Genomic DNA, 15490 nt, shown 5'->3' with positions numbered 1-15490 from the left:
AGGACCCCTTAGTTGATATATATAGACGAAGCATGGACCCCCACAACCTTTTCATAGATTCCATATAGTTTCATCGTTTGACAGCACAATCATTAGTGTATTTTGGATTCATGTCAATTTGTGTTTTCTGATATTTAACCACTTGAACCGTCAATACTTAATAAACTTGACATTTCAATCTGTACTTAGTCTGCTCTTTTCCCCCCTCTACACCAAACCTCTGCCGAAAATAGCCGATCTACAAGCTCACAACGCCTCGCAGCACGAGGCGTTGTGAGCTTATAGAGCTATTTTTGGCTAAAGTCCTCAAAATATGGACGCTAGGGTTCAAGTGGTTAATATAAAAAAGGGGAAAAACAGTCACAAAGATTTGGAGGACCCCCTGCAGTAACTCTGAGGACCCCCTAGGGGTCCTGGTCCTGGACCCCCTGTTGAAGACCCCTGCTCTAGTTTGAGGGCAGTAATCTGACCCACTCAGCCCATAACGCCACGGTGTAAGGTTTTCTCTCAGTTCCATACAGGGAGGCGTTAATGAAATCTCCTGTCAGTGCAGAGGTGTGTTGTGATACTAATCACCATACAGATGTGCAATGACCTCACTGAATTACTAACATAACTGCTTGTTGGTATTCCGTATCGCTGTTAACTCTGCAATCCAAAAAGGCATTTTAATGAATAAAATGTTATCTGCAGTGGTTGGAGGCATCTCGCTTCTCTTCCATTGGAGAATGTAGAGGCTGGTGTCGGGTATAGGAGGTAGTCTGAAGCTCATACGTGCGATAGCTCCCCTGAGTCCATGTTGGAAAGAGCGGTAGAAATTTGGTCTCTCAAACCCAGAGTAAAGCTGGTTGCGTTTTTCGTGCCGAATATCGGGGTCAATTTCGGAGCGCGTGAATAAAAAAATCAACCTCACGTTATGTCAGTCACGCTTGCACACTGCCGCCCGTTTCGCGCACCACTCGGTCCCTTGCTCTCTATCTCTCTCTCTCTCCTTGCCCTGAAAAACGCATTTCGCAACGAAAAACGCAGCAGTGTGCAACCAGCTTTAGACATAAAGGTTACACAAATCCAACTCTCGTTCACATCCTTCCACTTCCCTTAATGACCATTGATTTATATAACAACCATAGTGGCAATGTCATTTCAGCGGTAATAACAGATGTACCCTATTAGTAGTTCATTACCAAGCTTAATCTTAGCGTGGTTTTTACTGGTTTCCAGTAGAAAAGCAAGTCACTCCAGTTTGTCCTCTTTGGCTGTCATTATGCTTCTATATTGCCTCTTGGCCGCCATTTCACTCAACTGTTACACATGTGTACTGACAATGTACTATTTACCATTTATGACACGATGCTTTCTGTCATTACACAAGTGGAATAGTCTTTTTATAGTTTCACTGCCTAATTTGGGGGTAAACCTTGCTGTTGAGTTCTTTTCACATGAGTGGGTGGGACTTGTAACCGGGCTCTCCTTCATGCTCATCTTTTCTTTTGCTGTGATTGGCTGGGGCTGGCTGCAGGCTCTGAGAGTGGCAGGAGCTCACCGTATTACGGCCAAGAGGGGCGACCGAGTACCCCGACCACATACCAGCCCCCCAAACACTTTCATGTGCCAGGTAGGACCCTTCAGCCTTCATCCTCCTGAGCCCATAGATTACCAGTCATCGACCATGAGGTCAAAGCATTAGAGTTGTTGATGTTATTTTGGGAGGGGTGGAAATATTTACTCTTGATTTCCCATGCATGACTTCTCTAGCATTCTAATGCTTGATTTATACTTGGTTGCACACCGTGTCGCTGTTGCATAACCAATAAGGCCCATTCCCACTGGGCCAGATAACAGATAAAAAAATCTCTTTCTCCAGATAAAAAAATCTCTTTCTCCATTCAAGTGGATGGTAAGATACAGAGACAAATACTTTTGGGAATGGGCCTTTAGGTTCTAATGAAGGCTCTGTTCCATTTAGTCTAGCACAGTGGTTCTCGAACCTTTTGATTTCAAGGACCACCATAACTCGGATAAACGGAACCAAATGGAACCGTACAGGTCTATTTGGTTCCATTTGCATTCTCTCAGAGTTACAGACCCCCATAAGGGGCCATTTGGAACCCCCTCAAGGACACTTTGAGATCCGCTGGTGTAGCAGAGTGTTTCCAGTGAGCCAACATGTACAATATCAGCACTCTGACAGTTTTTGACCAGAATGGAACAGAGCCTTCATTAGTATAATTGTTAAGACCTGTGAAGGAAGTAATGAAGGGGCCCAATAGAGGGTATGCGTGTGACATCATCATCATACCCGGAAGTTATGTGGGAACGTCTACTGAGTGGCAAAAAACTACTTTCTGGTCTTGACAGCCCATACATCCAAACAGAAAAGTCCTATCTGATTGCCTTAAACGATGTTAAACAACATTAAACTCACTTTTCCACTCACTTTGCCACTCGATTTTTCCATTCATTTTATGCATTCGCATACCCTCTATTTCTTTCCAATATGGCTGCCGTGCATAGAGCCTATACAAGCTATTTTTGGTGCACGACACCGGCACACAACTAAGTGTGAATCAGGCTTTACCCTCACACTTTCTCTTTACCTTCCCTTTTATTCTTCCCCTCACAGCAGTCCCTCCCTCCTCTTCCTCCTTACCCCCACCCTTACTCCCCCCCCCCCCCCCCCCCTCAACTCCTCCATTATTCACCTCTCCATCTCCTCTATTTCTCCTCAGCCTCAGGGGACCCCAACATCTACAGGAGGCCTCCCATCTATAAGAGAACTGGTACAGTGGGTTAGCCCCGCCTTAGCCTGCCTGTTCCTCGTCAGTGTAGTCGTACTGTGTTTCAGTATTTTTGATAGATGTTGACGGTGACCTGCCGATGGCCCCCCTAGAGTAGAGTAGTTGATAAGTAGTGAGAAATATACAGTAAGTATAGTCGTCAGCGAGCAGTTATCAGCCTAGATGAAGCTCTCACTGATAAAACCAAAAAACAATAACAATGGTTGAGTACTGCCAGTTTGATTCTAAATAGTGTAAAAATTGACAAAATGAATAGATCATTTTTTACTGGAACCATAGAGATTGCACACAGATATAAACCCACAGAGAATTATCATCAGACTCCAAGTGTGAGCAGGCGACAGGTGAAAAGTGTAAAATTAACATAAATGTACCGTACACAGAATATAAATGTTTGGGTAAATGCAAAGAATGTGTGCATTTAGATCCAAACTAGTAGAATCTATATGATTGTGTGTGTGCGTCCGTGTATGTACACGTGCACACATGTGCATGCATGCATGTGCACACACATGAGCACACGTGTCTGTATAGTTCCCATGCTCTCGCTCATTAATATACAGAAAGTTATGTCAGAAACTTCATGTTATGGATTTCTCATGGAGTCTGCGAAAGTCTCTGCACAATATGTACTCACTGTACCTTTTGGCTCTGCAGCAGCCACTGGCAGACACACAGATACGACGATAGGAGGAAGAGACTGTAAAGTTTTAAGGGAATACGTTTAATTAATGGTGTTTTTGGCAAGCACCGCCATCGTACAATGTACATTAGGCTTTAGGAGAGTCGGGGGAGATTCTGAGCTAGCAAAAAAAGGGAAGATAGGAGGAGGAAGGGAAATTTCTTTAATGGGTGGATTTTCTTGTAGGTAGATAGATAGATAACTAGCTAGTGTCCCTTTAGCATAATGAAAGATTTGCTATCCCTTATTATCGCTATTCACTAGAAGCACCAAATCCAGTAATATGTAAAGGTTTTTAAAGAAGACGTTTGCACTCATTGGAAGAGAGGATCTTACTGTACCTACAGTCCTGCATGTGTGGGCTTGTGTTGGAGCGTGCGTGTGTGTGCGTGCGTGCGTCCGCGAGTGAGATGCGTGCGTGCGTGTGTGTGTCTCTCGGTGTTTGTCACTGTACAGTATGTTAAGCTGTGTTGTAAACATTATGACCCTTCAATAGAACATAAATGTTAGTGGTACATCACTGGCCTCCGGAAGCAGACCGCAGTCGCACAAGTGGTATTATTATTACTATTTCATATTTTACGTGCTAATTATGGCAGCTAGGTATACAGTTTAAGCTGAGTAAAGTGCAATAAGAATGTATGCTTCTGCATGTGCGTACCATAGTTTAATGATGTTGAGGTCGGAAAATGAATGAATGTGATTTGAACTGGTGAGAAGAAAAAAGGTCTGACCACAGATAACAGGTCTCCAGCCAGATGGCAAGTCTTTAAACATCTGCGTTATGAGGTTATTGGCATTCAGCCGCAGGCGTCCACATCACTCATATTGATCCTCTCGGTACTTACGCGGCTATTAAGAAATTACACTCTCTTGCCTCAGTGCTAAAGATGATTCATATAAAAATGAACAAACAATGGAGACATGATAAGATCTGAGCTGATCTGCATACCAATGGCCTGTAATGTACTATTCCAGTGGTTTTCAACCGGTGGTCCGGGGGGGACCACCAGTGGTCCCTGAGGGGATTCCAGGTGGTCCCCAGCTAAATGATAAAGGAGAGTTGGTAACCAAATCGACCCTGATAGATCTTTAACTCCTGAGAGTGTGTGTAAAATGAAACCAGATGGACCTGTACAGGTCCATTTGTTTAGATTTTACGCTATCAAGAGCAACATTATTGTTAAACATCTGCAATACTTAATTTACAAGAAGTCTACACAATTAGAATGTAGAAGATTGTGCCTGTTTTATCTCTCCTATGGAACCAAGTACCAATATCAACGATAACAAAACATTGTAAATCTCATCAAATGGTTGTCCGTGGATGCTGAATAAATAATGGTCCTTGATATGAAAAAGGTTGAAAACCACTGTACTATTCAGTTGACACTTTTGCTACCTGTACACAACCAAATTATGAGAAAAATAAACCCTGTCTCTTGTCTTGGCCTGTATGTATAGTGTGTGCCAGCGCCTACGTCATTGTAGTCCTTAGCGGCCATTTCTTGGGTAAAAACACAGGTGTTTCAATTGTTTGATTGCATAGAACTAATGCTATAGTCTAATCAGAACACCTGTGTAAGGCTGTGTTTAACCAAGAAATGGCCGCTCTTAGAACTACATTTGGCACACCCTATAAAGTGTAACAATACTGTATGTTCTCTTTGTGTTATGGGTAGCAAAGCACATAGACTAACACACTCCTCTCCTCCTCTGTGTTATGCGCCAATAATGTTTCCCTTTTCCTTTTCACCTCTTTCCTTATTGCATCCAATCACTTTTATTCAATTCCCTACACCTTCTGCTCCACCTTACCCTCGGTGAACTTACCACTCTGTAAGTATTCCCCACCTATCGCTGTCTCACTGTCGTGTGTCTGTGTCTGTCTGTCCATAACTGTAGCGAGTGTTATGTCCATGCATGTACCTTATGTACATATATGTGTGAATCTTCATTTGTCATGGCTTATCCATAATCAAATGTATACATCAGCTAATCTATGGCTGTGTGAAAACTCTTTCAGGAAGTGCAAAAGTATCAATGGGTCGTCGGGTTCAGTCTCCGAACGTGTGTGTGTGTGTGTGTGTGTGTGTGTGTGTGTGTGTGTGTGTGTGAGAGTGTGTGTGTGTGTGTGTGTGTGTGTGTGTGTGTGTGTGTGTGTGTGTGTGTGTGTGTGTGTGTGTGTGTGTGTGTGTGTGTGTGTGTGTGTGTGTGTGTGTGTGTGTGTGTGTGTGTGTGCGTGCGTGCGTGCGTGCGTGGGTGGGTGCGTGCGTGTGTGCTCGTGCGTGTGGAGGCTTGTTGTGCAGTCAGCAATGAGAACGTCGTTCATCGGTGTCATGCATCATGTTTATAGGAATTCAATGGACCTTGGATTGGGTTCGGTGTGGCTAATGACTCAACGGTCTGGAGAGCGATGTATCTGACATTACTCTGCACGTCACTGTCATCGACTGTTCTTCAGTGCAAAGTGGCCCCCTCATGCCACTCATAAAACTAGTCAGTCAGTGTGGCCCGGTCTCTAACGGGTAGCTACTGCACACTTACTGATTGATTTTGTCCGACCGACTCTGGTGAGGAAAATAACCATATATTTGTGGTTGTTCTTTCTCGCCGCATTGCTTCCACGATGATCATTAACGTCCTTTATCCTCCCCTCAGCCCACTACAGTTCACTGCACCCGCACAGATCACGGAAAACGGCAGTTCGGATGGTTCTGTCGATGTGGAGGTCGATGTTGACCCTTTCTCGTAACCTGCCTCCCATCTCATCCCCAGACTATCATGTGGATCCAGCCACAAAAAGCAGGACCAGCGAGGACATCCTGAGATCTTCCAGATTATCCACCTACTCCCCTGAGCCGTACGCCCAGTCAGAGACTGACTACTACTGCAGCTCGCCCAAAGGTACACAGCCATGTCTTTCACCTTTCTCAAATACACAGAACCCACATAGTTAGGGAAAGTTAGCCGAAACTTTGACCAATTTGGGGAAATAAATGCTTACCAATAGCTTTCTTCACAAATGTGTTCATAAAGGTGTCTACGATCACCTCTGAATTTGTTCCAAACCAACTAACTAACTTTGTGGGAGCCAATCAAAGTTGGGGTCCCGTTGACTTGACTATATAAAGTGCTTCAAGTAGAATGTGAGGGGTCAAACTGTTTTTTTTTTTTCATGATTCTGAATCCATTGCAACTTGCAAGCATTTGTTTTGCAAAAAAAAAACATTCCTTGGGCTAAAAAACAGCCCCGTAAAACTGTGAAAAGTGATGACTCATCACTAAACTATAGTTTTGTGGGGGCCGTAAAGTCAATATAGTATAGCAAAGTCAATGGGACCCCAACTTTGATTGGCTCTTTGAACATTGATTGGCTCTTTGATTGGCTCCCACAAAGTTTCCCAAGGGAGTTGGCTATTGGTAAGCTTTTATTTCCCAGATTGGTCAAAGATTCAGCTAACCTTCCCTAGCTAACAGTTACACTGTATGAAACAGAAATAAATATTCTATAGGTCACATTATATTTGGCCTTAAAAGGTTCTATACGGAAGCATTATAATTATGTAGTTTTTTGTATTCACCTTTTTTCTTTAAATGGTACTTTATAAAAGAAATAAAACCTCGTTTCGAAGTGAAGCGGTGAAATTGTATTCTATGTGTTCTAGAGCTATGAAATCTGTGTTCTAGATCTATACATTCTGTGTTCTAGATCTATACTTTCTATGTGCTTTAGTTCTATATTTTTATGAATTCTGAATTAATTAATGATTTTATCTGGAGGGCCAAATTGTCATGTGAAGCTTGACCAATCCTCAATTCTGCATGCACGGGACATGTACAGGACAGACAAATCCTGTTCATTCTGGACTGGAATGACCATATATGGACATGTACGGGACATACAAAGCCACTCCTTGGAAGCGGCTTTCACCGCTTCAAAGAATATTCTGTTATGAATCTTGAAAAGGTTCTATTTGAGCCACTCAGGTGGCACAGGGGAAAAGTACTGTGCAGCTTCTACCAGTTTGAGTCCACTGCGGTGCATCTGGTTTGGCAGAGTGTCTATATGAACACAATGTTCTGCACATACTCCTATGGGTGGGGTGGCACCTGTCAGCGGGGGGTTTGGAACAGGAGGAGAGTTGGATGGAGACACCATGTCCAGCCGGTGGGGGGTTGGTCACCGGCAGGTGAGCCAGTAGGGTGCAGCAGTACTGGAAGCACAGAAATGTGTGGGGAGGAATTATTTATCAGCATAATGACTAAATTGGAAGAATAAAGGCGTAAAAGATTATTGTGTACTCTAATTTAGAAATTAAAAAAAGCTTCTTTGTGTAGAAAATTTGACTTTTACTAGAGATTCTGGCCTCACACCTGCAATTGGGAATTATGTATATGCTAAGTAAGTAAGTAAGTAAGTAAGTAAATGTTATTTGCCTAGCACTTTTCACAGAGAGAACTCACAAAGTAGTAAGCCCATAGGGCAGAAGCCTATCTCCTGTTTCTGTAGCGTGAGGTGACGTGATGTACAAGTACACCCCCTGGACATGACGCTAGTATGTCACCCTTGATGCTGAGTGCCAAGCGGGGAGGTACTGGGTCCTTTCTTTTTTTTTTTGTAAGACCCGGCAGGGGATCGAACTCCCAGTCTCAGGCCGGACACTCTAACCACAAGACCACTGAGCTGGGGAACTCACAAAGTGCTTTACATATAACAGACAAACTGCAAAAAACATTCAAATGATAAGAAACGGAACAAAAAACACAGAACTGTACAATGCATCTCATAAAAACTAAAAACAAAACAGTAGATACATTTCACACCTGGAGGAGAAGCTCACTAACTTTCCCCAAATGCATGTTGAAATGGTCAAAATGACATGAGCGTAACAATGTGGTCCGCATGCTCTCTGGCCGGTCCTCTCTTAATTATGGACGGGAACGCATTTTTGTGCTTTTACCCCTCAGGCCGGGAACACATTTTTGTGTAGTCCAGTACACAGTATGTAGCAACATGTATTTGTTTTTGTGGCTTTGTCCGTTTGTCACGAGAAAAGGGTCGCCCAGGGCCACATTGGCCAAGCTTCGTGGGACGCTTAATGAAATGAACTCATAGATAGCACCGCTGACTTCACACTGGGTGTGATTTCTGTATGAGATAAATACATAACGGCGTGGCTGGCCTGTGGATCTCTGATGTCATGTTGATGATGTCATGCTGACAATGAGCAGTCTTGGCCTGATTTATTATGAAGGAATTGCAGGACGGCATAGCCGAGATTATGAATTCACAACATTTGATAAATTCAAATAAAATATACAGTATATAATGGATGAGCTGAAACATCTTTGAGCTGTCTCAGCTGTCTGTCTCTCTCCCTCCCTCTTTTTCTCAGAGGCGTCACTTGAGTATGGCAAGGTATGGAAGCCATACCTTAGCTTTTGCTGAACTAACGCCGCTGAACTAACGCCACTGCTCTCTTTAACTTCCATTTCAGTCTACCGTGTGCCGAGACGGAGGTTCAGCACAGGAGGAGATGAAGAGAGTTGGAGTCACAGCCTTCAAAGAGTACGAGGCTCATTATTCTGCACTCCTCCTTCACCACCATCTTTACCACGCGGCTTCTCAGACCCGTAGATGATATGCTTTCTCCCGCTTTGACGACCCATCAGTGTCATTCATTTTATTTCTTTTCATTCCCTGCTTTTGAGCTGTATTTTGTGTTTCTCCCCCTGCTGCGTTAATTCTTGCACATTAATTCAATGTTTCTGCCGATGTCACTTTCACCTCCCCCTCCCTCACATTCTACTTTCTCTCTCTGTCTCTCTCTCTGTCTCTCTGTCTCTCTCTCTGTCTGTCTGTCTCTCTCTCTCTCTCTCTCTCTCTCAGATCGGGAGTGGCATCGGAAGGATGATCCTAAAGGAGGAGATGAAAGCCAGATCTGGTTCCTATGACAACGACCCCTGGGGCAGCGCGAGGAATTCTCGCAGCGGGAGCAAGGAAACTCTCAACACGACGGGCTACAACAACACTGTTAACGGATGTAAGGATTCACCTCTCTCTCTCTCTCTCTCTCTCTCTCTCTCTCTCATGCACGTGCTATATATCTCTCTATCTACAGTATCTATCAGTCACTTTCTGAGTTTATCCATCCATATACATCTGTGTGTGTGTGTGTGTGTGTGTGTGTGTGTGTGTGTGTGTGTGTGTGTGTGTGTGTGTGTGTGTGTGTGTGCAATTGCATGTGTTCGCCATGTACACACGGTGGTGTTGTTTCTATTCCCCTTCTGGTGCACTTTGTTGTTGTCGGGTGGAAACCTTGTATGTACAAAATCAATTGTTTTGTATTTATAATTTCAAAAATCCTTGAAAATAGTGAAAATAGCTGAGGCGTTGTGTACTTGTAGATCTGCTATTTTCACTAGTTTATTGCAACAGTCTTCTATGATGAAGCAGGGCTTTACTTAACAGAAAAACATACGCATTTGAAACTTGGATTTGTGTGATATGTTATGTTGTCGTGGCACAACTTCAAGGCGTATATTTTTTATGAGGCTCCAATCCCATATGTGCTGTCAGTCAGTCCGTGGGTCAGGGGGAGGGGCAGTGAGCAGGAGGAGGGGTCAGCAGGTCAAGGCTGCTGAAGGCATCAGGCGTTATTGAAACAGGAGCTTCATAATGTCTCATATCTCAGTTATGCTCGGTTGGGCGTTGGGTGGCGCGCTGAAAATATAGGCGATTTAAAAACTCTGGGAACAAACCCCGGCGTGTTCGTCATGATGTCACTCACACCCCCCTCCTGTTCCCACAGCTGGCGTCCCACAACCTAGTTTATTTATGAATAGTATTACCTCTCATTAAAGATGGGAGGAGAGAACTCCTGAACAAAACAGTATTATCTGTGCGTGCGTGCGTGCGTGCGTGCGTGCGTGCGTGCGTGCGTGCGTGCGTGCGTGCGTGTTTGCGTGCATGTGCATGGCATAGGCGCCAGCAGGAGGGTTTCTAGATATATAATGTCCCCCCACGATTACCCTGCTTTCCCATTGTGTGTGCAAAATCTGAAAACTGCTTGCGTACTGCCTGCTCTCACAGAGCGTTTTGTATAGCTGCTCTGAAGCCGTGATCAACTAGCAGCTAGGCAGGCAGACTGGCTAGCCTAACACACACATCTTTGATCAGATGCCCTCAGGGCTCGGGCTGCAAGAATTAACACGAAGGTAGCCTACAGGATATTTACAGAGTGAATTGATTTTGTGTGGTTCGTACTCTATGTCTGGCACACCCCTCAGAGCCCTGACATGATGTGTCACACACAACAGCAGTATAAACATGCACAGAAAGCAGGTTTTGCCGTATCCTGCATCCAACATGATCAACTTAGCAAAATGAGAGGAAGACATAATTACCAATGGCGTGGACAACTGGAAGATGCCCATCGATCACGGACAGCCGCGAGAAAAGTTCAATACACAGGGAGGCTGTACATAAAACTCTAAGTGGTAAAAAGACTAGACCTATGTGTAAGCTTGAATTTCCCTTAAATAGAAATATTTATATTTACAATCTGGTCTTTCCAGAGCTACTTACAATTGTCATCTTACAGCACATTAAAGTGCTTACAGTTAATTTAACACAGAGAGGTCCTCTTCGGGGCTGAACCAAAACTGACTGTGAACTTCGTGACATTGCCATCTGGCCACGCCCACTATTAATGCCCCCACATAATTTTCCATTCCGCCGCCTGTGGTGTGTGTGTGTGCGTGTGCATGTGTGGGGCTGTGTTTGTGTGGGGTGCGTGCGTGGGTGGGTGCCTGTGTGTTTGTGTGGGTGTGTGGGTGTGTGGGTGTGTGGGTGCCTGTGTGCAGCCCTCACCCCTCTCATCTTGTCTTGCTCTGCCTCATTGCTTCTTTGATGTTGGGCTCCTCCCAGGGCATGATGGGTACCCACTACCCAGACTGCCTCTCTTCTTCTATTTGGTTTGTTAACTAGTTAAATGCTGATCAGATCCCAGGATAGAGATTGCCCACTTCTACAAATGTAGAGATTCTGGTATACCTGCATCATATCTTATCTTTTTGACAACTTAGTTACTCCAATTATGTTGTACGCATGTAAAGTTTTGGAAAAAGTACATCTTTCATTTCTTAAGTACAGCATAAAAGTTAAAATGGCAACCTGCAATGATTTGGGAAGAGAAGGAGAAGGAGTTGAAAAGAGAATTATTGGGCAAAAATGGCAGATCTGAGACTGCCCAATGTGTTGCAATGTGAGCTTGTAAGTCCACAGCGGGCCGGGCATAACACCTCATCCTTGGGTGTATATATGTGTTGCCTTGGATCTTATTGGATCTTGCAGGCTCATTAAGATCCAACTGTTTGAAACTAACTGTTGAACAGAGGTTGAAAGATCAGTTCATGCAAAAAAGTGGCAAGGTGAGCTCAGAAGCAGCCTATATGACATCATGTAATATTTATGTGGAATTTAAACAAGAGCTTAAACAAGAGCTTAAACTGATTCTGTTGTATGAAAACCAAAAGTATGTGTAGGTCAGTACAGACAGGCTATTTGTATTTTTTAGGGTTCCCAAGGTCATTGGCTGGTATAAAGGATAGAAACCAAAGATGTGAAACCTTTGTAATAACAACCGTATGGAAGCATCATGCATGTTTGAATGTAAGAATTGAAGCATAAGTAATTAGGCGATAGAGAAAGGTATTTGACAAAGTACAATTTAAACTGACAATGTATGTTTAAATCTATTTTGTTACATCCAGTTATGCCAAAGTTAATGGTTTCGTTACAATCAGATAAGCCAAAGCCAATGGTTAATTGTAAACAAGGTGCCTTTTTGAAGAATGTCCTTCCTTTGTTTAAGGGATAGGTGTTGTACTTTAGAGATGTTGTGTGCCATCATTGTGTTCTATTTGTATGTTCATACCTTGTGATTATGGTCTTCAGACACTTAAATACATTAAATTCAAAATCAATTCAATGCAGATGGGAAGTAGTTCAATGAAACACAAACTATACTGTATTTTTGTTGTGTTCACAGCTCCTCGGTACAGTTCTGAAAGTGGTAAGTTTATATAATTTCATGTAAGTAATTAATAAAAACTTGAGGTTGTTGCTGGTGGATTGGGAGGTGGGGTCTATTTCCACACTGAGAAAAGTAAATGTTGAAATGAAATCATTTTTATTCAACACAGCAACCTACAAGCATTACTACTGTATGTGAGGTACAGGAAGTTGTTCATATCGAACGAACCCCTGCCCACAATTCAATCTAATTTATCCAATTAAATTTTGTTGTTTTTCCCAGGAGACTGGACTGTGTTGCTGTTATCGGATCTTGGCATGGAATTAAACGCTAATCTTCGTTGTGACACTAAATATGTTTATGTTATACTCAAAATAAGCTACAAACATGAAAATAATAATGGTACCCTTGTCATTTTCTTGATCAGAATACCAGGGTTCTATTGACTAGTTGCTAGCGCCCTCTTCTGGCCATGAATAATATTTCATTCTGGATTGCAAGAAATACATTTAGGATGTTTTGATTGATTAAGTAATGGATGAGCTTACCAAGGTGCTGATGTGTTTCCTACTAAAAGTAAGATGATTGAGCCTGTTCTTTTGTTGTTGTGCTCACATCTTTTCTAGACTACGTGTGTAAGTCGGCTTCCTTACCTGGGTACGGACGCAACGGCATCCAGAGGGTGAGAGACAGATGGGAGTGCTGGGATATTTTTAGCCTACAGGCTAATGAGCCATGACTCTACCTCATAGAACATAGAGTTTGAACTGCACTCTCTGATTGGCCAGTTTCATGATAATCTATGTCTCGGCTCCCATATTGTCATAATCTGTAGCTATATTAATACACTTGACAAGTAAGAAGAGAAATATGCATGTATATGTGTATACATTTATCCATTGGTAATTTTAGTAAAACTCTCATGTTGGTAAATGTGTAAAATCAATGACGGCTTTGAGGATATGGGTTTTGACCTATTAATGTGTCAGGACTAGCTGGGTGTCATTCATTCCTGAGTCTGTGTCTCATGAAGTCAGTGATGTAAAGTAACTAAGCATGTTTACTTAAGTACTGTACTTAAGTAATTCCAACTTCCAATACCCTTTCTTCTACTCCACTACATCTTGGATCCAAATACTTTTTACTAAGTACAATTATTTGAAAACTTTAGTTACTTTGCAGATTTGTATTATTATTACAAAACATACGCTACATTAACTATGTCAAACATATATACATTTCGGCCAATTGAAAATAGCCCATCTACAAGCTCACAGTGCGTTGTCGCATCGTAACGCATTGTGAGCTTGTAGATCAGTTATTTTCTAAAGATTTGTATACATTTAAAACTTGAAATGGGAGAATGTTCAATTTCAAGTTTTTGTGTAGTTTTACCCAATTTTTTATTCCGGAGTTTTACTTGTAACAGAGTATTTCTACATTGCAATATTGATACTTTTACTTAAATAAAATACAATAAATTAAATCTCCACAATACGATTATCGTGAGTGTTTTTTATCACGATAAACGATAATAGCGATTATCGTCCCATTCCTAAGCTTTTTACACCACTGCCTATCTCTGTGTGTCTGTGTTTCTATGCAGCCTCAGAGTGCAGACTGCTACCAGTACCCGTATGACAGTAGCAGTGAGATGAACTGGGGAAGCAGAGGTAATTATTTTAAAAGCCTTGTGCCAACAATAAAACACACTTCCAGCTTGCATGTGAAGCTATTGATTGCTTCTTGATGGAATCAGTAATAAATACTTTATGTGCCGTGCAACCTGGCAGCGCACTGGTTGTTTTTTATTATTGATGTTGTTTAACCCTGGCTTTTACACTTTTAGTCTGTGTGCGATTTTTTTTAACTAAAAGCCTTAATATGCCAGAAAAGGCTGATCTGCAAGCCCTCAACGTGTCACAATGTGATCGACTATTTTCAGCACATGACTCCATCGTACCACAATGACATATAAAAGGGTTCAAAGGTTTTCCACATTGTAATGATACTCTCTCTTTCTTTCTCTCTCTCTCTCTCTCTCTCTCTCTCTCTCTCTCTCTCTCTCCCTCCAGCGGAATACACGGTAAGATTTTTGGGAGACAAAATGTAGTTCTTTAAACATGTTCATTATTTAGAAATATTACTTTGTTTGCAATGACATTTTGTGCAGAGCTGCCACCTTAATCATCTTTACTTGCAGATTTACCCATATGAAGCGCTCATTGTCACCACTAGAGGGCGGAATAGACTGCCCAAAGACGCAGACAGAGCCAGACTGGAGGTCAGTTATTGAGCTGTTGTTCACATTGTGGGGAAAACATACAGATGCAATACATGTGTACCACATGGCTCTACCATGTATTATTTACCTCCATTTACTGATTGATTGATTGATTGATTGATTGATTGATTGATTGATTGATTGATTGAAGAATTTATTAGAAGTTTGCATAGGAAAAAGTACAGTTCATGACAGTACAAATCACTGGTACAAGGTCAACTAAAAGGAGATCCTAGTAAGCTTTTCGGCTTATTTACACAGGAACCACTTTATGTATCGCACATAACATTGAATGGCAGACGGATAGAACACAGTACTATCCATAGGATAACATCAATTACCAAAGCAGAAAAGTATGTATATATATATATATATATATATATATATATACATAGTGTATGTAGCAGATATTTACAGTGGAAAAGGGGAGGTGAGTATGGGCTTAGTCTTTAAGTTTCGAGTAGCAGCCGTCTCTAGGTGAGTTTTTAGACCAATTTTGAAGGAGGTTAGTGATACAGTAGGCCATAATCCCTTCAACAGTTGAGACAGTGGTTATTAAGCAACCAGTGGTGAGTCAGAGGCACAATTGATACAGTTGGTTTCCATGTGTGTCATGAAATAGATAGATATAGGTGCTTTATTTTGTAACATAGTTGCCGTTGGATTTCAGTTTTGTTACAGGTTG

At 42.2% G+C, this 15490-nt stretch overlaps 1 protein-coding gene across 1 annotated transcript in view; it reads left to right on the top strand.

The window, feature by feature from the left end:
- ablim3 (actin binding LIM protein family, member 3) overlaps nucleotides 1-15490 on the top strand; it is a gene marked incomplete at both ends in the record, with an annotated part of 76492 nt that overhangs the window by 59717 nt on the left and 1285 nt on the right. The window contains 9 exons of the mRNA XM_080746662.1: nucleotides 1520-1615; nucleotides 2730-2780; nucleotides 6259-6387; nucleotides 8982-9052; nucleotides 9374-9527; nucleotides 12537-12560; nucleotides 13148-13203; nucleotides 14128-14214; nucleotides 14725-14805. Coding sequence (XP_080602788.1) covers nucleotides 1520-1615; nucleotides 2730-2780; nucleotides 6259-6387; nucleotides 8982-9052; nucleotides 9374-9527; nucleotides 12537-12560; nucleotides 13148-13203; nucleotides 14128-14214; nucleotides 14725-14805 — 749 coding nt within the window. The remainder of the gene's footprint in view (nucleotides 1-1519; nucleotides 1616-2729; nucleotides 2781-6258; nucleotides 6388-8981; nucleotides 9053-9373; nucleotides 9528-12536; nucleotides 12561-13147; nucleotides 13204-14127; nucleotides 14215-14724; nucleotides 14806-15490) is intronic.

This window comes from Nannobrachium achirus (assembly GCF_963921795.1).
Source record: "Nannobrachium achirus genome assembly, chromosome: 17".
Taxonomy (NCBI): domain Eukaryota; kingdom Metazoa; phylum Chordata; class Actinopteri; order Myctophiformes; family Myctophidae; genus Nannobrachium; species Nannobrachium achirus.
Note: the sequence above shows the minus strand (reverse complement) of the source record. Positions and strands in the feature narration are given on the sequence as shown.